Source organism: Chaetura pelagica, unplaced genomic scaffold, assembly GCF_000747805.2.
Source record: "Chaetura pelagica isolate M959 unplaced genomic scaffold, ChaPel_1.0 scaffold3, whole genome shotgun sequence".
Classification (NCBI taxonomy): domain Eukaryota; kingdom Metazoa; phylum Chordata; class Aves; order Apodiformes; family Apodidae; genus Chaetura; species Chaetura pelagica.
The window spans coordinates 1,102,456-1,127,315 of record NW_009952974.1 but is presented as its reverse complement, the minus strand read 5'-3'; the positions used below and the strand labels follow the sequence as shown (position 1 = coordinate 1,127,315).

The window sequence follows — 24,860 nt, the reverse complement described above, 5'->3', positions numbered from 1 at the left end:
GCAGGAAATGATACAATTTTCTCTATCAAAGAAATAACCCGAAATGTTTGCATCAATCAGTGAAGGTGTATTACAGTCCACAATAGATGGTCTCTTCAAATCCATGCAGTGGCTCTGGGTGGCTGTGGAACAAATCCACCAGGTGAGAAATGGGATCCTCCAGCTGCTGCACTGAGCATCCCATCTACAGCTGCTACTCTGATCTGCTCCAGGAAGGGATCTTGTGGTGAGAACATGCAACCTTGGTTTTGGATTCATGAACTCTAATGTTGCAAATTATGACCATTAGGATTTGTTTCAGGCAGTTTACTCTGGGATATGTGATGCTGCAAGGATCAACACACTGAAGGATCAGGCCCTGGTGTTGGCTTTGCAGCTGTGTTAATTTGCACTAGGGTTTGTTGTAGGAGCTTAAATTTCCATGACTGTTGCACTAGAATCACCTGCTTTGGAACTAATGGTGTAGTTATGGAGATAGTCAGTCATACAAATAATCCTAAATATGACCCTTAAAACTACTTAATTCCCCTTGAAGATGGAGAAGTTTTAGTATAGAGGTCTGTTCACAGGAGGTCTGGTAGCAAGGAGACTCTTGTACAGCTCAGCTCTGGCAGGGAAAGAATATTATTTTAAGACTCTGGATACCAATTCCTTGGTACTTTGCTTTCCTAGGAAGTCTGTCAATTATATTTAGAAAAGGAAGAGCATATTGTTTTTCATTTTATCGAGGCGCCTGACATCAGCTGAACTCGTTCTGTCTCCCCGTTCTCTGCATTATCGTTCATTTTTTTCACATATTTTGGACTGAAATACCTACCAAGAAGTATTTCAGCTCCTCTGGAAACTCACTTAGGGTCTCAGCAGAGTCTGCAGCATCAAGATTGATCAGCTTCTGATGTGCTGGGGTCAGATGAAGCAGTGTATTCATTTGAGCTGCAGGAGACATCTGAATGGAGGCCAGAGACTCTGTACTGCTCCTGTCTCTGTTGCTGATGTGCTGGAGACAAGGTACTACACTACTTGTGTAGACAAGGTACTCTGGAGCCTTCACATGGGTGGGCATTTGTCTGTGTCTACAGTTAATCCTTGTGAATTCACACTTTTAAAGAATGCCTCGGGACTTGCAGGTGGGAAGGTTGACCCAGAGTTCACATTAGCAATGCTTTGGGTTGGCCAGCATCTTGACTTGCTGCTGGGCAGTTGGAGCCACCGTGGAGGTTGTCTGAGGTTTCATGTTCTCTTTTAATGTGTTGTGCATCATGATGCCTTGTGCCATCCCTGCAGTATCCCCTGTATGTTTTGTGCTGGAAAAATGATATCCTACTTCTGGGAACAAATGCTGAATTTAGCAATGGTTTCTGTAGAGGCTGGAAGGAAGGGAGATGGGAAGAACTGGCAGGCAAGCCACTGACAGGCAAGGCCATCAAGCCAGGATGATGTAGGAGGGATGCAAGGCATATATGGCTAAATATTTGTTCTCAGTGTACTTTGTGCCCTGCAGAACATGTTTTTTTCTGACTCCTTTTTCTAGAGCACTAATAACTAGACCATCTGTTTGCCTCTCTAAATCAGAGCAAAGCCCATGAAAACCCACCTTGAAAAACAATTAGAAATTATCAGCTGTTTGTTTTAGCATTTAATAACTGTAATTAGTAAACCTAATGACATGTTTGATTATTACATCAAATGTCTGTGAGCCCAGTGGGAGGCAGGAGATGGGACATATTGATTAGAGCAATTGAGACTGTTTTCTTCCTTCCATTTTTTATTTTCTTTCAAAACAATATGCTGGATAGTTCTCTGAAGAGACTGTGCATATAAAAATGGTGTTGAGATCATGGCTGATTTGGGGCAAGATTAGTTGCCTTGCATGGATTACTAACAAGCATAGACAGAGTTTCTATAATATTTTTCATTGCTGACTTTTAGCCTAAGCACTATGAAGCTCTAACACAGTGAACTAAGAGCCAGAAAACCTTGTTTCTTCTGGTTCTTCAAGTGACTTCCTGTGGGATTTGGGCTGAATTTTTTCCCCTTCACTGTACTTCATTATCCCTTTCAGTAATAAAGGTGATAATAATACAGAAGAGGAAAGGTACAGCCAAGGCCAAAAGATTTTCTGCTTTAGTGGCTTTTGCTACCTGTCTGGAGCCTCTGTTAGAGGAGATGTGGGTCCTAATACAAGCATGTTAGGTGTTTAAAGTTTGATGGTGGTAAAATCCCATTTAATTTGTCTAGAAAATCTGAGATTTATGGTTATAAAGTGCAATGGGCAAGCTACATATTAGTATTTGAGTAAACCATAGTTACTGAACTCTGCAAATCTTACGATGAATTAAACATACCATGGCTGATGTTTCCTCATACAGGCTCTTCATAAAATTGTAAATTATGCAGACATCCATAAAAATCAGGGCTTGCTCATGCATAATTTGGAAACAAGTGAAGGATTTTAATATATATGATTTACTTGCAATAATTATTTCACCCTATTGCTCAAAGCATGGAGCACTACTTCTAACACAAATGTGAAGCTCTTTGTTTCTAAGCTGCACATTTCTTGAGATTTGCCCCATCTCTTCTTGTTCTTCTGGGCCAGAATATGGAAGGAATTGATCCAGGTACCTATCCTTCCATCCTCCAGAAACCTCCAACTAGGTCATCATGAAACCTTCCTCCTCTAATGAGAATTAACCCATTTTCTCAGGTGTGTCCTGGTAACTTTTGACTCTGTGCTAGAGCCTTATTTATCCTGCTCCTCTGAGGACAGTTTAAATGAACTATTGAGGGACAATTTTTACCCAAAGCAAGGAGAGGACAGGAATGTTCGGGACCCTGTTTCTTTTTCTGTAGCTGAAATCTTTGTGTTACTGTTAGTAAAAGGGTCAAGAATTTTCTCGTTTAACTTTTTTAGTCTACCGGAATTTAGATTGGTTTTTTGTTTGTTTGTTTTATTTGTTTTTTGGAGAGTTTGTTTTTTGTTTTGTTTGATTTTTTGAAAGCTCACTTGTGGTGGAACTGTGTGTAGGAAGGGAGGTCCCTGACCAGAAACACTATTTTTGCTTTACTGAGCTGAGATAGATGGGCAGTATGAGAGCAATCAAAGCTGCTGGCACGTGGGAAACTCATGGCCCTTCCTGGGTGTTTCATATCCTGGGAGAGGATTAGAACTGTGGTCTTGGATGTCTCCTGATCTCATCTCTTAGTGCTTTTCCACTTTGTAGAAATATTTAAATGGGAGTGGAGGATGAGAGTGAGCCTGACTGAGTAGTGGGTAGCGTGTTCTTCTGGGCTGAAATTCAATTTCAGGTCTCTGCTTCAGTGATTATTTGGAAGCTTTTGAAAGCCTTGGTTATATCTTGATATGATGGGAAATTTTTCAAAACCTTGAAAAGCTTCCTGTGTTGAAAAAATATTTCCCTCCAGCTTTAGTTACTACATGGGTTTGCCATTCTATAGGTTGGCTTGCTTTTCTCTTGGACACATCATGCATGATATAATGGTTTTGGCATTGTTACAGTGTGTGAAATAATCTCAACAAAGGGAGAATGTACTTAAAATGAGGAATTTATATATAGAGATATGAAAATAAAAAAGAGCTTATTAACTTGTAAATGGAATCCTTTTTACATCACACTCCCATTCTCATGCTGTGTGGCAGAGGTGTGGAGAAGCCAGGGTGACACTGAATTCCCACAGACCTTCCTCCCTTTCACAACAGGAAGCCAAAGGCTAAGATCAGGCAGAGAGATCTGGATGGAGATTAGGCAGAACAGTTTCTGTACTCTTTGTGTACCCCTGCCTGCATGAGGGCTCAGAATGAAGATGGCATCTCTTGTTTGCCTTTCCATTTCTACCCCTGGACAAATCAGACATGACCTGGCTCCAAAGGAAAGCTGCACAATGAAGCCTTTCAGGTATATAGGATCTGTTGAAAAGGATGGGAGTTTCAGTGCCAACAGCCTGTAACTCAGTAACACTGGCATCTCTCTCTGGAAGGGTGAAGTTTATGTAACAGACTTTGACTTGTACAGTCTGCAGTGCTTTAGAAAACTCTCTAGACTAGACTTAGCTATTTGAAATAATAATTAAAAAATAATAGTTTTAAAACTGTGTATATAGTAACAACATTGCTATTTTTAGCTGTTTCTGTGTGACTTTGGTCATGCAGAGAGACCCTTTGTGCTAGAAGGTGAGCTGGTGCTTTCTGTGGCATCATCTGAATGGACAATTTCAGAATAAAATCTATGAGGGGTATATTGTCAGATGGGAGCTGGATCTTCTACAAGTGACTCCTCTGTAATCAGGATCAGCTGGAACACCTGTGCCTTGCTGGTATGTGTATCTCATCAGTTTAGTTTCTGATTTGTCCACCTGCAGGAACTTCTACCATATGAGGCACCCCCTTGATTCCTGATCTAAATTCTGGCCAGAGCAATTCTCTGTCCTGTGGTGACACAGGATACTGTTTTTGCAAGCACACATGTGCTCTCATGACAATCCTGCTCTTACAGCAGAGCCTCTTTAGGACTCTTCCTACTGAATTAGGGTGTTTACAGAACCCTACAGAAGTCATGGTCCCACAGAGTGTGGGTGTCCTGTGTCCTGCACAAGAGAACACAGCCTGGATTAGTGCTAGAGATCTGCTGTGTCCTTGTGTAGCTTTTTCTTCTCAGTGGCCAGATAAATTAGTTCAGAGAAGCATGTGATTTTCCTTTCTCAGAAGTGACGTTTCTGTTAAAGAGAATATACTTTTCACTGGCAAACACAAAGTCATCTGCATTGTTACTGCTCATTTGCAAGGTCCTTGCAGTTCTGCACTAGCATTTTGAGCTGCAGTTTTTCTTTTTTTTTTTTCCCTAGATAACAATGCAAACTTCTATCTAACAACACACAATTCCTGAAAAAATCCTATGATAGCATGTGAAGAAAGACCTAAACATTGAGTGAGGCACAAGATTACAAGTTCAAGTTTATTAAACTTTATTCACAACAAAGATTAAAGTAAGATGCTGTAGAATAGATTGTATTCATCCCTATATTTGTGATTGTATAATACAGGGTAGAGTCATTCCTTTATGACTCAGCCGTTGACAATTGCTGTAAAAGATGAAGTGCCAGACCCTGGCAGTTTAAAAGGAATGGATTTTAAGACAGGAAAGCTACAGGGAAAAAAAAAAAAAAAAGAAAACAAACCAAAAATCATTCTGATTGCCAACACTCTCTAAATAGAAAGCATAGGAGGCATGAACTTGTAATCGAAATTTCAGTCTCTAATGAATTGCCAGATAGATTAGAACATCTTACTGCATAAACATTACTGGGATACGTTGCTTCTAACTGGCGGGATGTTGTAAACTGTCTGGCAGTGAACGATGCAACACACTGAGCAACAGAGAACAACATACTTTCACTTTCTTGGTGTTGACCAGTGTAAAACTATCCTCACAGTGTTTCATTAGCATTGCCTGCTTGGATTGGCAGTTTGATTTGATTTGATGGGATTGGGTGAAAGTTAGAAGAAATACTAGTAGCAATTTTCCTTGTGTTAGGGGGGTTTTATGTGTTTTTTTTACTTCACCCCTTTGGAGTTCCAGCAAATGCGAGCATGTCTTCCTCAATTAGGCAAGCCTGAAAGCTACAAAGAGTGCACAGGCTCTTGAATGTGCCATAATTTATGTTTATCAATTCAGTGCACATAGTTTTTTTGACGTGTGCTTCCTGCCTGATTTTCTAACAATCCTTTCTTTTCCGCAGGTGGCCGTGATAAACGAGGTGGTCCTGTCTTGACCTTCCCAGCCCGCAGCAATCACGACAGAATAAGGCAGGAAGACCTTCGGAAACTTGTGACTTATTTGGCCAGTGTGCCAAGGTAAAGCTAGAAAGAAAACACTTCAAAGTTTAGGGTGGATGGGTGGGTGGGGAACTTGTTCTTGGCAGTTACTGATTTCCAAGTATTAACATTTAGTACCTTCAGTTCCTGGGACAGAGAAACAAAAGTGGTCCCTTCCTCCTCCTGTGCATGCTCTGATGGTTTTTATTGCACATGTGGCAATAGAGGAGCCCCAGAGTGGAGGCAGCATGAGCAAATCCAGGCTTCATGCTCACGACAGCAGTGAGGAGCAGCTCGTGTTCCCCATGTTTCTGCACAGCTTTTCTAGAGGACTGGAAAGGGAGGAGAAGGCTTAAGAGGTCTGCAGCTGAATACAGCAAGCTGGAGAGAGGCTGCTGTCTGCTGTCACTTTTTAATACCTCGTAGGAGGTTCAGGAGAGCTGGGGTAGAGGACTGTGGTTGCCGAGGAGGAGAGCCTGTCCCATGTGAGGAGGCAGATCTTCCTGCTCCAGCGCTTCCCAGAGATTTCTCCAGGCTCAGGAAGGAAAGTGGGTGGACTACAGAGGAAGCTGTTAAAGAGAGGCATTTTAAATTGTTCTGCGTGTAAACCAGCACCTTTCCCTGCATTAGTCCCCGTGTCGCTCCTCCAATACGCAGGTCCCCGTGCCTTTCCCAGGGACATTGGAGGAAAGGCCTGCTGCCAGTGCATATTTATCTGTGCAAGCTGTGGGAGACAGTTTATAGGGCTCAGTGCCCAGGTAGGTATTTCTGAGCCAATGTTTAATGCCTCTGAGAATACAAGGCTATGTACATCCTCATCCAGCTTCCTTTCCCTATTTTCAAGCTTGCCAAATACCCTTACCCAATAACCACTGCACTGGTTATTGAGGTCAAGGTTATCCCTGGGCAAGTGAGGGGCTGAGTAGGGATGTTCAGGATGCAATAGCACACTCTGTGCCACCCAGGAGCTCCTTCTTTTATAAACCCAGGATATGACCTGTTAAACAGTGCTCATATTTTTCAAAGAGTGGGAATTTAACACCTGAAGGGCAGAAGGGCTGGCTGCCCCTAGAAGTCAAAAGGTAAGGGTCTCAGAAACACACTGCATTCCTCAAACATGTAATGGTCAGAGGAAAAAGGTCCTGCATTTGATATGGAAGAGACCTGAGGGCAGGTTGAAGACTCGTCACTCGGCTGCAGTGTGAGGTACAAACACAGCTGCATGTGCCAGATCTGCCAGTGCTGATTTCCTGGACATCACAAGTCCTCTGGTGCTGCATTTTTTGCTGCATTGGACTTGTGTTCATCAAGTTTTTATTAATAAGCTGAATTTATTTGCTTTTCTCTCCACCCTCTCCCCTTTTTTCCTCTAGCCAGCTCTGTATTCAGCCATATTGTGAGACAGGTTACAGAAATGCTGCAGGGCCAGGAGAGCAGTAGGTCACTCTCTGGGAGTGTGTGTCCCAGGGGTCAGCAATCCCCCTCCAGCTGCTGCAGTAAAAAAGCTGCTCCTTTACATTTTATCCTTTTTTTCATGGTCACGAATGCAAAGACATGACATTGCTTGGAGTTGCAAGCAATTGCACAGTAAAAAATACCTTCTAACATGTCAACATTTTCTAATTCCTTTTCCCTAATGGAAGTGACAGTAATGGCAAGATACATCTGTTCTGGTCCCCACTCTCACCTGACTAAATCAATTAGCTCAGTCTTTGGTGTTGCTTTTTGTTGCCTCACTCTGTATCAGTCCAGCAAGGATTTTTCTCTGATGGTGCAGAAGCTGGGGGATAGAGGTGCATGCTGAGGGAGCTAATACAAGACCCAGCTGCTTGTGTCTCTGGGAACACTGAAGAAAGCATTGCCTCTGCTGGTCCCCACTGCAAAGGCTTGTTTTGCCCTGATGTTTGAAGCCTTTGAAGGACACCTCTCTAGTTATACCAGAGAACATTTCTCCCTCTGCAGTGCAATCTTCCATCATGAAAATGTGCCTGTCAATGATGGACTGGCTGCTTATGAAGCACTTTCACCAGTTTCCTGAGGATCCTGGCAGATTGCTTCTGCTAAGACACTAACCAGAGTACTGTCTTCTGTTTGGAATATTACACATTGAGAGATGTGGAGCAGAAAGCAGCAAGAATGATTGCAGGTCTAGAAAAAGTGGCCTGTCAAGGAAGGAGTAAATGGGTAGATAGAGATTGTTCACCAAGGGTACATTAAGAGAGTGAAAAGGATCTTTGAAAGCATGTTGTGATGCTACAAAAGGAAAGGGCTGGGATAAGAGACTAATGTGTAACACTGAAACAAGGGAAGCTTAGGTTGGACAGAAGGAAAAGATTTTTAATGGATTTTCATTAGCACTAGAATAAGTAATCAGATTTGTTTTTTACTTTCTCCATAACTCAATAGGCAAACCTCTGGCACAGGTATAAATGTTAGGGTGACCACAAACTTGGTACATTTGGCACGTGGGTCTGTGTTATCTATGTGGTGTGAGAAAACACTGAGAACTCATTTTCCCAAAACATTGTGTTCAAATTAACAAAAGCATCCAGCAGAACTTTCAAGCTAACTTACTTTGGGGGACAAATATATGGAAAGAACAGTTTGAATTCATATCACTGGCTCCCAGTTCATATTTATTCCAAGATGAATGCTACAATGAATCACACATCAGCCATCCACCAACATAAACAGTTTCATTAGCACAGACTCTGAACAGGATGTCGGGAGAAACTGCTCTGGTGGTTGGAGTGCTGAAAAAGGGAGAATTTTCTGTGCTAGTTGAAAAACTAGAAATTCTTCTTTAGGTAATTTATCATATTGACACCAGTAGAATAATTATTTCTTTATTCCTGGTGCTATGGCTTCTGAGTGAGACAGATTGCTATCCACATTGATACTATCTGTCACTTAACCCATGTTTTATACCTTAATGGAGGGGGCAGAGGTGGCACATTGCTGGGAGCTTTGAGCAGGTATGAGGCTGGTGATGAAATATGATGATAGATTAGGGTAAGTGAAACCAGGGTCTTGCTAGCACTTTTCAAAGTTTCTGATTCAGCTTTCCTCAATTCCTTCTTCAAAACCAGAATATTAATGTGGGCTTTCTGAAAGCAGCAATGTGTGCTTGAGGTAGGGCAGAATAGTGAGTGCTTTCATGCAGCCAGAAGTTGTGGCCAGGCAGGTGCCTGCTCTCAGTGGGGTTTTCTTCAAGGCTGAGGGTTACTGCTTGGGGGTTAAGACTTCAGATCTAAGAACAGGGTTTGTTCATATCCCGAATGGTAATGCTGCAGTCTGTAGTACCTGGGGTAGCTTAGGGGTCCTGGAAGATTCAAAAGCCTGATCCTTCAGTCTTGGGTACTAGGAAGAGGTTGCGAGTGGCTCTCTGATGTTGTGGACAAACATGGTCCCACTCCAGTGCTGCACACTGATTCTTTCAGGCATATCATAAGGTCCTTTTCTCCATACAGTTGCACTATAATTAATTACTAAGAAATTAAAACACTGTTCATTAGAAGTAAAGATAATTGACACAGATGCCAGCTTTCTACCACTCTGCCATTTTCTGCTTGTTTCAAATTTGCAGTAGTGCTTTCTGGATAGGCAAAGCTGTATTTCTTGAGAACAGGATAGCTCCTATTTGCATGCAGATTTAAATGGAATGCAGTGCTTAGAAATGCTGTGGGTGTGACTGAATCTAGGATAACATGGTGTTTATGATAGAGGGGAACTAAGGAGGAATTTTCTGGCGTCGCTGAGGATTTTATTTTTTAGCACCAGTGCAGTGCCATCTATTCTGGTAGACTGGGTTTTGATTTATATGTGTGTAAATGAAAGTAGCACCAGGCCAATCACCCCTGCAAGCCCTTTGGAATTAAGAATTAAGTTATGCATAGGCTATAGGAGGGGAAAAAGGAGACAGAATATTATTAGCCTGAGTTATCTCCTCGTATGGTGAAGCAATATGGTGAAGGAAATGTTCTCTGTCAGCTATAGTGAATCTTCTGGCTGAACACATCAATCTGTTTTGGAGCCAAGATAAGCAGCCTTCTGTGCTCGCTGCAGAAGGGGAAACCCAAGATGCCTTGGAGGCTTGTATTTTTAAAGACATCTACTTTTTATTTGTCCTCTGTTTAAAAACCTGCTCCAGAATTTCCCCATTCTGGGGCCATCTAGGACTCATAACAGCAGCAAAATGTTTCCAAGGGACAGCCTTGTGTGTTTGAACAGCTCCTCAGAGCTGCGCGAGTTCGATGAAAGGTGCTAGGAGCAGTGAAACAACTTAAGTGCCTCTAATAATTAGTTCAGTGATAGGGGCTTTATAAAATTACAAGAATAATACAGGGGATGGCAAAACGTAGCAATGTTCACCCACTCTTGGATTTATTTTAAGCTGTTCTCTGATGACCCGTGATAGTGTGTATATTAGCTGCTCTGGCTGGGAGTAGTGTGAAACTCATTTTGTTGATTGATAGAAATTAAACCCTAGAGCTCTGCTTTCTGTTACATGATCCTAGCACAAAAGAAGCTTTTGAGGATCACTTATTTTCTGGATGCTATTGTAAATCTATAAAAATAACCATGTATTTTAAAAATAGCACCGGGGACTTCATACTAATTTTAGTAACTAAATATCTGGTGCAATCTATAAGATAATTATTCCACCATACACTTGTATTGAAATACCACAGTAAAAAATGAAAAACCTGCTCCAGAATTTCCCCATTCTGGGGCCATCTAGGACTCATAACAGCAGCAAAATGTTTCCAAGGGACAGCCTTGTGTGTTTGAACAGCTCCTCAGAGCTGCGCGAGTTCGATGAAAGGTGCTAGGAGCAGTGAAACAACTTAAGTGCCTCTAATAATTAGTTCAGTGATAGGGGCTTTATAAAATTACAAGAATAATACAGGGGATGGCAAAACGTAGCAATGTTCACCCACTCTTGGATTTATTTTAAGCTGTTCTCTGATGACCCGTGATAGTGTGTATATTAGCTGCTCTGGCTGGGAGTAGTGTGAAACTCATTTTGTTGATTGATAGAAATTAAACCCTAGAGCTCTGCTTTCTGTTACATGATCCTAGCACAAAAGAAGCTTTTGAGGATCACTTATTTTCTGGATGCTATTGTAAATCTATAAAAATAACCATGTATTTTAAAAATAGCACCGGGGACTTCATACTAATTTTAGTAACTAAATATCTGGTGCAATCTATAAGATAATTATTCCACCATACACTTGTATTGAAATACCACAGTAAAAAATGAAGTGAAGCTAATGAAGCTAAGGGAGGTTTTTTCTTCAGATTTAATTTGATTTTTTAAAAATATCTAATTTTAAGTCTATTTTGAAGAAATAATCTCTTTAAGAGTATATAACTGACATGAGTACTTGTGAATTTAAGAGCCTTTTGCCATTTGATAGCCAGTTCAAATCCAGCCTCCATTGTACATGGTGTTGGTACATGATGTTATTATCTTAGGGGATGGGGGAACCTCTGTGGAAGGAGTTGGTGATCTTATCTTGTCCTGTTAAAAGGTTTCTGACCACATCACTCTGTTTTGCTTTCTGTGCCCCTGTGCTGACCACCACAGGACTGACTTACATGTCCACCTCTTGTTGGAGATCAGCTCTTCAAAAGAGGATCTCTGATTTTCTTCCAGCTGCTGTGCCGACCTGTTGAGACATTGTATTCCTAGATAAGTGGACAGTGGTGATAATTGATGTAAAAATTCTGCAATAAGTGTCTACAGCTGCTAGCCTGGCAAGCTCCCCTGTTTACCAGAAGCTTCTAGAAAACGTGGACTTCCTAGAAGTGCAAAGGGTGAAACCAGAGCCATCAGAGCCTGGGGAAGAGGACTTAAGAGAAATGGTTGAAGATGCTGGGGATGCTTAGGTTAAAGAGAGGGAAAGTAAAAGTTATGTGATTACAGTCCAGTATACAAGACTGCACTAAAGGAAACAATTTGGTCTCAGTGTACATGGCAAGTGGGACAAAAGGAGATGCATTAAAATAATAGATTGAGGAAATGAAGCAGTTTTCTGCAGCATCTCCAACTTGGACACCCTGTCAGAAGGTGTATCAGAAATGACCCAGGTATTGTCACTCCTGTCTTGAAGCAGACAGATGAAAACAGCAGCCTCTTCAGCTCTTATGACACTCTTGTATAGATCTGTGGATTTTTGTAAACAGGTACAAGATTTTTGTTTCCCGTGTTTGTTTGTAATCCCTGGAATATTTTTTTAGTTTTTTTTAATTAGTCCAAACCTAAGGTAAATAGGAGCTTTCTGTTACAGTTCCCAAATTACTTCCTGCCTGTTGCTACTTTCCTGGATAGTGTAAAGACCGCTCTTGCACAGCTCTGGGCCTAAAGCAAATGTCTTCTGTTCCTCTGTCCTCTGTGGGATCTGAGAACATTCTCCTAATGGTTTCAGCTTGGGTAGTTGCTGAGCCCTGCTCTGCCTTCCAGCTGGATAAGAGTGCAAGTGTTTTCAGACTGGTTTTGTGATGAACAACACAAATAGCATGATGCAGAGCTTTGTAGTTAATGTGCTGTGAATTGCATGGCTCAAGTAGCCTTTTTCTTCTAAAGACCAATAAAAAGCAGGGTAAGCTGGGCTCTGCAGATCACTGCTGCCAGCAGTCATCAGTATTTTCTATTTGGTCTAGCAGAAGTATTTCTCATCTCTCCATTGCTAAATAGAGGCAAATTATGGTAACATAATGTTAATACTGAGACAAAGTCGCAGAGATTTTATGGTCTTAATTCAGAACATGAATTCAGGCACTCAAATAAAACAAAGATCAATATAATTTCAAAACTGAATTCCTTATTTGAAATCAATTAATTAAGGACATAGAAAAAACTTTGTAAACCCCCTTATATGTGTGTCCAAAAATACTTGCAGCTTTTCAGAAGAACTGAAAAGCTGTTAGTGCTCTTCTCCATTAAATGTCTTCAATATTTCTATATTCTAAAGTAGTAGCTTGCTCCATTTTATAATGTATTAATTGTATTCCAATAAATAATTGAAATTACTGATTACCACATGTGGAGAAACTAGGATTTCAACTTGCCATTGTGTTTTTAAGCATTCTATTGAACACTCAACATCTGCTTAATTTTAGGCTATAAATCTGCAATTGAAAACAGTTAATATGAAGGAATCCCTCATTTATTGTGTCTGAATTATTTCCAAGGCAATTGTTCTTTTTCACAGGGTAGGGGAGGAGTTCCAGTTTTCTCTTGCTGCCAACCGTGCAGACACATGCTAAGATTTCAAAGTGATGTTGGGTTCTTTCTGGTTCATCTAAAGTCTCCAACATAACAATGCTCAAGCAGGTTACTCCTTTGAAGATTTAGGATTGCAGAGGTAGCCATACAGGCCAAGCTTAACATATGAAGAAAATACACAGGCCTGGAAGAGAAATTCCTTTTCCTGGCACATTGCTGCTTTTCCATCCCAGTGAGAGCTCAGTCGTGCCATCTGCAGCAGAGTCAATGGATAGGGCTCAACGAGGGGACACATCTGATGAAATAAAAGGTGACTGGTTTACTTTGTGCTCTTCCCAGGTAGCACAGCAATTGTCTCTTGGTGGTTCAGGCCTGATGCCTTTTGGTTTTACCTGTCCAAATTATTATTATTTATTTTTTTGCTCCAGCTCCCAGCTGTGGTCTTCATCTCCTTACCACATGCAGTGCAGGCAGGCTGCAAGTTCAGAGCAGCTATGATGGCAGGGGGTGGACTCCTTCTCCACAGCCCCCATCCTCCTAGCTTCACTGTACAGAAAAAAAGAAATCAGGCTGCTGCTGCCAAGCCATAGCTCCACAGCATCACCACACCTGGCTTCTCTCTTTCTCACTGACAAAAGAGGGACTGGAGGGCTCCTAAAACCCTCTAAGCAGAGGTAGAGATGCCTGTGGTAGCACTTCCCACCAAAGGTGTGGCCAAGGCCAACAGCAACCTCCTGTAAGGATGGTGACCCCGTAGAGCAGCAACCAAGCCTCCTCAAGGCATCCTGAGGGGTCGATAGCACAGGGGTCTGAGCTTTGCCAAGGCACTGAAAAAACCCCAGCTGTCTTCTCAGGGGAGCCTCAGGTGCTGCTCAGCTCCCTGTCATGGGCTGGGGACTGCTGATCTCTGGGTCTCCCATACAGGATGGGTGCCTGCCCTGTGCAGCAGCTCCCCATGTCCATGTAGTTCTGTTAGCAATGGTGCATGTCTGACTGCATTCCAAACAGGGGGATCAGGCTGGGAAGGATTCTGCTTGTATTTCTCGAAATCTGGAGCAAACAGCCAAACCAGCCTCCTCACTGTGCACACCTCCTCTGCTAGGATGCAGGAGCCACCACAGCCCAGTGACACCCACTGGTGCCGGCAGGATCTGGGGCCTGATCCCATCCCCTGAGCTGTCTCACGTAAGGCTCTGCAGCCTCACTCTGCTTTTTGAGCTCCATCCAAGCCCTCGATCTGGGGAGTAGATCAGCATTGTTCTTTCTTACTAAATGGCTTTTGCATATTCATTGTATCAGTATTTGCTGCCTGAAAGCAGCTGAGGTGATGGAGAAAAGGCAGAAAATTGTAAACTAGGATATATCCTGCACTCATTCCCTGATGAAGGGGCCAGTGGGTACTGCAACCTGTTGGACATTTGATGCAGAGCATCATTTTCTCCATCCCCTTCCTCTGTGGCTCTCTGGCAAGTGGTGTGCGAGTCTCTGCAGCACACTTGGCCGTGCTGCCCTCTCTGGCCTTTCCTGTGCTAGTGCTGATTTAAATGTGTTGAAAGCTCCTCGTGGGTTTTTTAGCCAACAGATTTGTGGCTCCCCAGTATTCCAAGAGGTCCAGGCAGCGAGTGACCTGGAGACTTCCAGGGAGAGGGCAGGTTTGTGCTAATGTGAGCAGTGATTCAGAAGAGCTAAAATTAGCAGAGACCTTTTGTGGGCGTAGTGTGCTGGCAACAGGGCTGGCACCGGTCACATGCAGTTCCCTCCTGAAGCTGTCAGCAGCCATCAGCAGAATGTGCACAGTTCAGCCAATCCTAACTTTTCAGTGATCTTTTCCTACATTTTTTATAGACTGTAAAATGTTTTTTGTCTCATTCCAGCATGGGTGCTTGTGTTCCTCATCAGTAACTCCAGTATGTGCTACATCCTTTTCACTCTTCGTCATTATTATAATTTGGAAGTGTCTTATGCCACCCTCTTCATGGATGTCATTACAGGCAGGAAAGCAATTGCTGTGCTTTGCATTCTGCTTTGTAATGGGAATATTGTCAAAGGTATCTTCATGTCAGTGGAATGCTCTTCTTAACTCCCATGGAGAATAGATGAGACCTTTAGTTTGTGCCAATATGGAGCAAATAATAGGAGACATAGAATTGGAGCTGTCTCAGTCTAGACTGCCTGGTCCTTATCCTCATTGGATGGATGGAAGTGTTGTGGGTGCTGCTCCAAAGTCTGGATTTCCCAGTGCACAGCTTGGGTAGGACTGAAGATGTGTTTTCAGGAATATATTTTTAGCCTTGTCTCCAGATGACAAAAAGCTTATGCAATCATGCTGTCAGTCACTGTTTAAACCAAATCTGCCAGAGAAGATACTCAAGAATATTACATTCCTTCAAATGTAATAAGAATAGACAGCTATGTCAAGGAAATAGACCTGATTAGGGTCCACAGAAATGGAAAGGCTGTCTGAACTCACCCCTTCTTAGAGCCTGGAAGTAGAGAGAACATCTCCAGAGCATATAGGAGACAAATTTGTTATTAAACATTAGAGAATCAGAAACCACTACCAAGAGTTTGGTTGTTCCCATGCTCATAGAAATGAGCATGTTTATGGTATAGAAAATTGGATCATACTAAAATAGAACAATGACCAATTCATGGTAACATACGGTATTGAGAAGGCTAGTGCTCTTATAGTATGGAAAGTATGGGTTGGGACTGGCAAAATTTGTCTCAGAGGTTGGGATGCTCAATTCCCTGCTGTTTGCAAAAGGAGTTGGTATCCAAGTTTGGTAGGCAGTTGTAAATCTCATCAATGGTTTCTTCTCATTTTCTACAAGGTGATCCTAACCAAGTCAGTCTGTGGTCTTTTATGTTTTCCTTGTGGATCCTGGCACTGCTGTGGAGTTCCCTGTGGATCCTGTAACACTATGTGCAGCAAAATGTAATTGTAACTCAGTGGTGTGAGGCTGTAGGGCTACTTAGATTAAGAACTTAAATAAATAAATAGTCTAGAAATAACTTGACACAAAATAAATACCAAAATTAATTCTAGCATCTCTCCTACACCCCCAAGAAAAGGTAGAAAAGTGTAACTCAGACATGCCTTTGGCTCAGCATATATTGCCTGGTCTGCAATGTGTGCCACAGTGTACTTTTCCACTATTAACCAGGCAGCATTGGTTTCCTTACCTGTGTACACAGGGCTCTGCTTTATGTCTAGTTTTAAAGAGAAACCTTAGTCTCTGGAGAATTTTCCAGTATTGTAGTGTTTTAGAAAGTTCCTTTATGGTACTTCACCAAAACCTCAAAGCACCTAAACTGCTTTCCCGTGTCCCGCAACTGCTCTGAGGGAAGCATGCTGCACCTCTTCCATGCTTTGCCCCTTCTACAGTGCAAAAAAGAGAAAGGAACCTGCCATAGGCTCAACACAATATTTACAAGGGACATTTTGACTGGATGGTCCTTTTAGTTTAAGTCATGGAATAGAAGTAGTAGTAGAGCATCGGCTTTCTAGAATAATTGCATTTCTCTGTGAAAAGTTGAGCAGCAGCAGCAGTTCATCTCTAGCCAAATTCAAGCTGCTTTCATATGCCTTTCCTTTGCACTACTCAAGTGTGTATGTGACGTTCATATGATGCAGCTCTCCTCTATCACCCTGTTTCCCAGGGAATTACAAGAACTACTGACCATTTCTCATATCCATGCAGTGATATTAGCACTTAATCTTTTCCAAGAAGGCTGAGTTAAGTTTGATTATTTAAATGTCTGGCAAACCAGATGCTTCTGCTATTGATGTTGTCATTGAGGATCAAATAAATATTACTTTTTGAAATTGATTTTGAAAGAATTGTGCATTAAAAACTTCCACTTGGTAAAATTTAACCCTTCGTCCCCTCCAGATCTAAACCAGGGTCCAGCATCCAAGCAGTTATTAAATATATCCCTTTAAGCAATGTGAATAATAAGGATTCCAACACAACGTTAGTACGGAGATGAATGGGATCCTTAAAAGGAGCTTTATGGCATTTTAAAATACATATTGTACCCATGCATGGAGCTGTGCTACTTTGGAACTGCAGGAAGTGATTTCAGATTTTCTCTGTGGGTTAACATTCTCCGAAGCATGGTAACTGGCTTTGATGATCCCGAGGGAAGATCAGCAGGAGTCTTTGTTTCTGGTTAAGAGTGAACACTATGTTCTGAAGTGCTGTTGGATGGTGTTAAGCAGTTTCCATGCGCAAACATCACATCCTGCTAGGAATAGAAGTTTTTTTCCTTAGAGAACTCCAAATGGGCTTCCTGTACACGTTTCATCTACTGTGCACCTATCCTTTGTATGGCACATGAAAAAGGCATCAGTAATAGTGGATGGAGACCTTTGCATTCCACATTTTCAAACATTCTTTACATTCTGTTAGTATAAACGATATCTCTAAAATAATTTTCTACCATTCTTTATTTGCATCTCAATTTAATACTCATGGGAAATTTGCTGCAAGAAAGGTAGGCTTATGGTACTGATTGCTCTTCTTTCTTGGCAAAGTACCAAGAACATGCCTGGCTGGGATGATGTAATCTCTTCTGTCTCAATCTCTCTTCTATCTCAATCTTCTGTGATTCAGCAGTTGACTGCCCTAGAGGCCAAAGTTCTCTCTGCTTATGCAGCAATGTGAATTTTCTCTTCTGTTGTTTTTCTGTTGTGAGTCAGTCCTAATTGGAGACTGAAACTGTGTTTCATTTTCAGTAGCCTTAGCAGCTCTGCTTAGACCACTTACAAAGGACTATGTTTATTAGCAGCTCTGCTTGTGTCTTTCTGTGATCATTTTAGGTGGTAATCAGATGGGAGCCTCATGTTTAACTTAGACCAGCCATTTAGGTCACATTTGCACTTTGGTAGGTGAACACAGAGCACATACAGTCAGAGCTTCCTAAATGTTAGTTCTGAACTCATAATTGATTTCTCTTCTCCTTTAGTTTAACTGTATAACCTGAATTTTCCAGTCCATACAGGAGACACCTCACAGGCATTTGGGAAACCAAGTAGCTGATAATTTTACCTCTTGACAATGGAAATCCCCGAGTGGTTTTATTGTCGTTATGCTGCATATGGTGGAAATACAGGTCCCTTTAATGGTATTCACTGATTAGACCTGTCATTTCTGGGAAGCAGGGTATTTAAAGTTGCACTTCCCAGTACTGTCTTGGGAGCAACATGTAAGAAATGGATCATGTACTGTGTCAGCTCCTGACCTTAGACAATGCACTTGATAAAAGCCTCTCATTACAAATGTACCACTTTGGCATGCAGTGAGTCTAGGGAATAGAAGTTGTTACAGAAGAACTATAATTCCAAAACACAATCCAAAAAAATGCAAGTACTTGATAAACTAATGGGTCATCTTACACATAGGAAGATTGGCTGGAAATGCTGCCTCGTTAATAAACTGTTAGTCTACGAATTAATCACATAGGCAATATGTTCTTTTTCTCTAAGACCTCTTTTTTCCTCCGTTCTCAAGACAGAGCTGAACTCTTACAACAGTGATTAATCACATTCAATATACGTGCCTTTATTTCTCCATTCTTCTGTTTCTACAACATTTGTAATTTAGTTCAGAAACTGCAGCTGGAGAAGCAAACATCTCTGGGATCACAGATTAGTTTAGATTTTGCTTCCCACTGGAGATTTGTGGGTAGGAGCTGCAATTCCATTCCAAAATCTAATTAAAAAGCAGGTACATAGGAAAGTAGTGGACAATCTTACCCATAGGAAGAATGTCTGGAAGCACTGCTTTGTTAATGAACTGTTAGACTAGGAATCAAATGCACAAGGAATATATGTGGGTTTTTTAGGGTTTCTTTCTTGTCTGTTCACAAGGCAAAACTCCACTGTTAGATCATTCCACACTTACAGGCTTACTGGAAATCTCAATTTCTCTTTAATTTCCAGAACAGCCACCCCAATGATTTTGCAGTGTCAGATGGTATATGGTAGGTGACAGGAAAATAGGATCCATTAAAAAGGTTTCCTGGGATTTTCATTTAGGAATGAATTCTGTAGGACACTTCATCTCTGTAGTTTTATGGACTGTTAAATTGTGTCTGCAGTGTATTAGCATGAGCCGCACTTTTCTGAAGACTTGTTGGGCACTACTAATTGTATGACAAAGGCACACATTTTTGTTAGGTAAAATCAACTCAGTAACTTTGAGAAAAAGGCCCCTGGAGGATCCACCTGCTCTGACTTTTACACTAGGCATAGAAATAAGTGCCTTAGTGAATAAGATGATATTTTTCCTCATGTTAAAATATATGTTACGCATTTTGTGGATTCCCAGTAGCACTTGGAAAATTAAAGCAGACCTGTTTGAATAAGTTACAAAAAGTAGAGCAATATAAATCAAACAAATGTATCAAATACAGTACCAGTGCAAAGGTGTCTTGGTGATAAGTCAAGATTTCCAGAAGCTGAAGTCCATCTTGCAAATATTGTGCTCGTTTTGCCCACTTAGAGGCAATTGACTTACTGTTTTTTACAAAGCTAATCACATTTTTGCTTTTTTTGTGGGAAAACACGAATACACAAAAGAACTTTTACTGTGTCTGTGCTGCCTTGAAAAGATGCCAAAAGTCAGATGTGTAATTAGGGATTCTGTTAGAAGTCTAATTCCTGCACCTGTGAACATTTTTTGGCACGTAGCTTTGTGAGTCCTTGCTTTTCTTCTCGTATTTCTCATTATCTTGGCCAAGAATTAAGTTCCTTTTCAAAGGAAATTGTTAAAGACCTTCTGGGGTGTATTTTGTTCTTTGTCTAAGTCCAATATAAAAAGGCAGTTTATTCTGCTTTTGTTGTTGAGCAAAATACTCTAAAGCATAATATTAGACCCTGTTTTATCTAACACCTGACTACTCATGGCACAGCTCTTTAAGATCCTTCAGGATGCAAAATGATACAAGAGGCTATGACAGCATTGTTATAACAGAGGTTTCTTCTTCCAGTGCTAAAAGTAATGTATGGGACACTATGTTTTGCAACACATGGATTCCAATATTGGTCAAGTTCTAATCAAGCTAGTGATAAATTATTGGCATTAGGTGGGGCAGAGAGAAGAGCAAAGAAGCTGTTATCACCAGATGATGTGACAGGACATTTTTGGGTGGGTTTAAAATTGTTGGAATACATTAATATATAAGATAATTTTATGCATGTGTCTGGATAGATTTATCAGACCACTAGTTCTTTCTACCTTTGATAGGTGCCTCCTGTGAAAATTACAGGATTCATCTGTGAGTTCTTCCAGGCTACAGTTGACTTCAACAGAACCTGAACGTGCTGGAGATACCCATCTGACTTGCAAACAGAATCAAGGAAGAAATTTATCTCAAAGTAACAAACTAGAGAGGATCTTTCTGTGCAGCCATTCACCAAGCCTAGGACTTTTCCACAACCCTCGTCTATCTTATGACACAACAAAGATCTCTGTTTGCTTTGTCAATTGCCAGGGACATAAGACGTAAATCATCAAGGTGGAAACGTGCATTGACCATGTCTGCTTAGTCACAAATGAAAAGAGGATGCCAGTACTATTTCATGCTAACACATTAATTTACTAAAATAAACTTGGAAATTGATGCAAGACGTCAACCAAGGTGGTAAAAGCTCTGCCTAGCCTGCAGGCTTTTACTTCCTATGTCCTTTTCCTAATTCTTATTATAATACGATGATCCTCCTCGAGAAATCAGTCAAGTACATATGTAAGTCCATCTAAATTCAGCAAGTGTAAAGATATGTTTCATGCACAATCTTAATTGCTTAATCAAGCTCCCTGTATTGAGATGCAACCATACAAACAGGAACCAGATGGAAGATATTTTGAGGACAGACCATAGTATTAAAGAAGCATGGCCATTGAATGTTTGTGTCCTTTAAAAACCCAGGATCAGGATATGATGGCATCCATGCAGCATCCCCATAATGTGATAGTACAGGCAGCAACCAGTGTCATAAACTCAGACTCAATCTTACCTCTTCATTTTCAGGTATCAACAACCTGTGTGGACTTGCTTGGTTGGCATAAACTCACATTGTTTATGATTTTAGGAGAGTTTACATCAAAGAGAGTTGAAACAGCTATTCAAGTTTGGAATCAGTAATTACAGAAAACACAGGAACAGTCAGTTCATTTTAGAGTCATTAGTTTTTTCAGTGGTTTTAACATTGCAGTACTATGAATCAGTAACACTTCACTCTCATAAGAGACCAGTACACTATTCTTATTATTTTCAAGTGGTAGGAAAAAAAATCTGAGTCTGTTTGAGCTATGTTTTCTATGCCATTTGTAAAGCATGTCATAGCAACAGAGATTTTAATCTGCTTTCCTTAGTTTTGTATCATAAAGCACTTAAAATTATGTATTAGGCAGGGCTCCTGTGGGCTCTACATCAAATCCAAAACAATTGTGGCTTTGCAATCTTTTCCACTATAGGCTTTTAGTGCTAGTTGTCTGATTATGCTGAATGTTTTTACTCCACACATTAAGAAGGAGAAAAATCTTTGATTATAATTTAAGATGTATATATTTGGTCTGGTCTTAACTGACAGCCTCAGTTGTACAGCATGGTCACCAAAACAGGCAAGAACTTATCTGAATAAGTCAGGGCATTGACAAATGTTTTATGTGCAGGGATGGTGGCAAAACTAACAGCAGTGAAATAGTTAAGAATCTTGGTATACAGACAGTCAGGATTGGCTTTTTAGTTAACACTCCAGTAAGATGGAGGGTGCAAGTTCACTGTTCTAGTCTCATTGTTTCTTTCCACTGGCTGCAGACTCAGCAAGACAAATGTGCATTAGTTGGTATTGTCAAGGCTATCTTTGCAAGCAGATGGGCTGGAAATCTAATTAAAAAAACCAAAAGCTTTGATTCTGGCAAAAAATAGCAAAATCTGCAGGACGACCCTAAATCCTCTGAATTAAATGGATGTTCTATGTCAATGCAATTCTATTGTCCCACTTCATAAATAAAATATGAAGGGCTCTACTTTCACATAGACCCATAAATGTGCTCATTTATGAGTTTAATAAAGCATGTGTGTTCAGTACAATTAGATAAGCATATGTATAGAGCAATAAATGCTCCCCATGTAAAATCAGCACGTGTAACAGAGAATATAGCCCAGCATGGGTAAGTAAGCACATGCTTAGATTATTAAGTGATCTCTCTTAAGCTTTTGTGAATTAGCTACAAAGCTGCCACGGCTGCTTGCAGTTTGTAATTCTCCTGCAGTTATGTTTCCTACCTGTGTCTGAAAATGTGGTAAATATCATACGTTCATTGGAAGAATGTATTAGCCTCAATAAATATGGTAACATCCGTTTTACAGATGAGAAAAAAACAGAGGTAGAGTTGAGCTGTAACACTGAAACACAAGAAGGAAGTGAGCAACTCAACTAAGATGGCCTGACTCTGTGTCATCCCCTCGCCTGCAGTGCTTCATCCAGTTGTTAGAAATTAATAACTTGTGAGGCTATAACTGAAAGGAAATGCTTCCATTTTTTTGCTTTATCTCAGTGTCAGTGAGTGAACATTAGTAGGCTTTTCTTGTACTGAGTGCAGCGTCCCAGGTGAGGTTTGCATAAAGACTGCGAAATGCTTTCTGTTGTTTTTCACCACTGGTTGTTACATTGCATTAAACTGACAAATGGGAAACCCCTTAATCTGGTGGAGTAGATGTGGCCTGTGACACATCTTGGCTGTGTCTCTTCCAGATCAGATGAGCCACACAATATCAGGCCAAATACCCTTAGGTGCGGTGCTCTGTGAATCTGCTCTGTGGTTTGTGTTACCATGGGCAGGTTGATAGCTACAATAAATTGTAAAAGTTGTAAGAGTTGTCTGACTAGTAGATTCCTATCATTCCTATCATGCCATATGTTAATTTTTCAATAAAGTTTTCAGGTCTTGCAGCAGCAAAAGCACCAGCTGGGCTGTGCAGTTCCTGAGGTGAATAGGGTGATGCATGTTCACGTGTGGCATTTGTAGATGGACTTGCCTGTGAAGTTTTATTGTGCTTCTGATAGAGAAGCAATATGGCTAATAGGAGAAGGGGAGGAGGCAGTTGAAACCAGACAATTACTATTGGAAGCATTTATCTGGACCTGTTTTAGTTGATTAAACAGTTGCTCTGAGGTTTTCCAATTAGTGGTGTCTAATGGGAAGAGGTACTGATGGCGAACTGAAATTACTAGTGGTTGTGATGGAAATTCAGGACCATGAGGGAAGCAAACTTAAAACTGTGTGGGCATGAGACCAATATGTGAGTTCCCATCAGGGTGGGAAAGTGCCTTAGTATGATGGACTGTAAAACTGACCGCACACAGGCATCCAAGAGCTCCATCATGTGCAAAGGTGAGAGCATCTTAGGCTGGAGAAATAACTCAAGTGCTTTCAGGAAGACAGGCAGTGTTAGCTCAGAGACTCAGTCGAGGTCTGCACAGTTATTGCCAGATTTTAGTTCCATTATTTGGCTGTTGGATTCATCTTTTCTCTGCAGAAGCTTTTTGGATCCAACTTTCTCACTCCAACTTTCCCTTTGAAATACTGAATTATGGACTTGTTTGTGCTCAGTCAGCATCAGTGATTTTGATCTATCATACTTTTATGTCTCCATATAAATAATAAGGGATGCCTCACATCAAGTAACTTCATTGGCAAGGCTTAGTCTCCCTTGCTAGAGAGAGTGAGACACCCTGGCCTTGCTAGGAGACAGATTCAGAAATAATCAGAGATGAGCTAAATGTTTTGAGGCTGGATTGTGAATAGCACATCAGTACCCACCATCTCTTGAGGACTCAGTAAAAGGGATTGTTTTCTCCTCTCAGTGCCATCATGGTAGTTATTTGAAAGAATGAGTCAAGTCTGTTCTGTGAAGGAATACACAAAAAATTGTTTTACAAGTGTTTCTTATAGCACAAGTTGATCCTGTAACTTCAGAGCAAGCTTTTCTGGATGTAATAGCACAGATTGTCTTCACCCAGCCTGGCACAGCAGGAAGTATCTATCTGATAAGTGAACTATTTTGGGTAAATCATTGTGCCTACAAAGACTTACTTTGTTAGTATATGGGTGGAGCTCAAAAAAAAAAGGAGTATCACTGATTTTATTAGTCATGGTCAGTCCTCATTGTCCAACCTGGGGAAAATGGAGGCATCAGCTTCTAAATCATATACTTCTAAAGAGAACTCAAATCCTCACATAGTGTCTTAGCTAAACATACCTATGCAGGGACCACAGAGTGTTTCTGGGTTGTAGCACTCAAGCTTTCATCCTAACAGATCTACTAGAATCCAGTGTTGTGCCCTTGAATAAAATGTGTGGACTCCAGCCAAAATCTTGTAGCCTCCAAGAATGGCTTTATCACTTCTGCTTAGGAGATAAAAAATGCAAAGCAAATCTCATGCTGAACTCTGCACTGCAAGTGGACAGAATCTAAGCTACTTCTTTGAGGAAAACTACAAAAGCTTTAGAAATTTCAGTGTTTAATTCAATACACACTTTCATGAGAACCTGCAGTCATCATGAAACTTATTTTGAATTAACATGTAATTTCTCATCTTCTTTCCTTCTTTATTTTAATTACAGCTCTTCTGTACATGGATGTACATTGCTCTCCTGTAAAGCTAGAAGCAGCAGATGAGAACTAATGAGTGCTTACTGCAAGAATTGTCAGTGCTACTTATAAAAAGAGATCTTAGCATCTTTGAAGAGTATTTTTTTCCTATCCTCATTTATAAGC

At 40.9% G+C, this 24,860-nt stretch overlaps 1 protein-coding gene across 1 annotated transcript in view; it reads left to right on the top strand.

The window, feature by feature from the left end:
• Positions 1 to 24,860, top strand: part of KALRN (kalirin, RhoGEF kinase) — a gene marked incomplete at its 5' end in the record, with an annotated part of 339,046 nt that overhangs the window by 6,789 nt on the left and 307,397 nt on the right. The window contains one exon of the mRNA XM_009996218.1: positions 5,758 to 5,872. Coding sequence (XP_009994520.1) covers positions 5,758 to 5,872 — 115 coding nt within the window. The remainder of the gene's footprint in view (positions 1 to 5,757; positions 5,873 to 24,860) is intronic.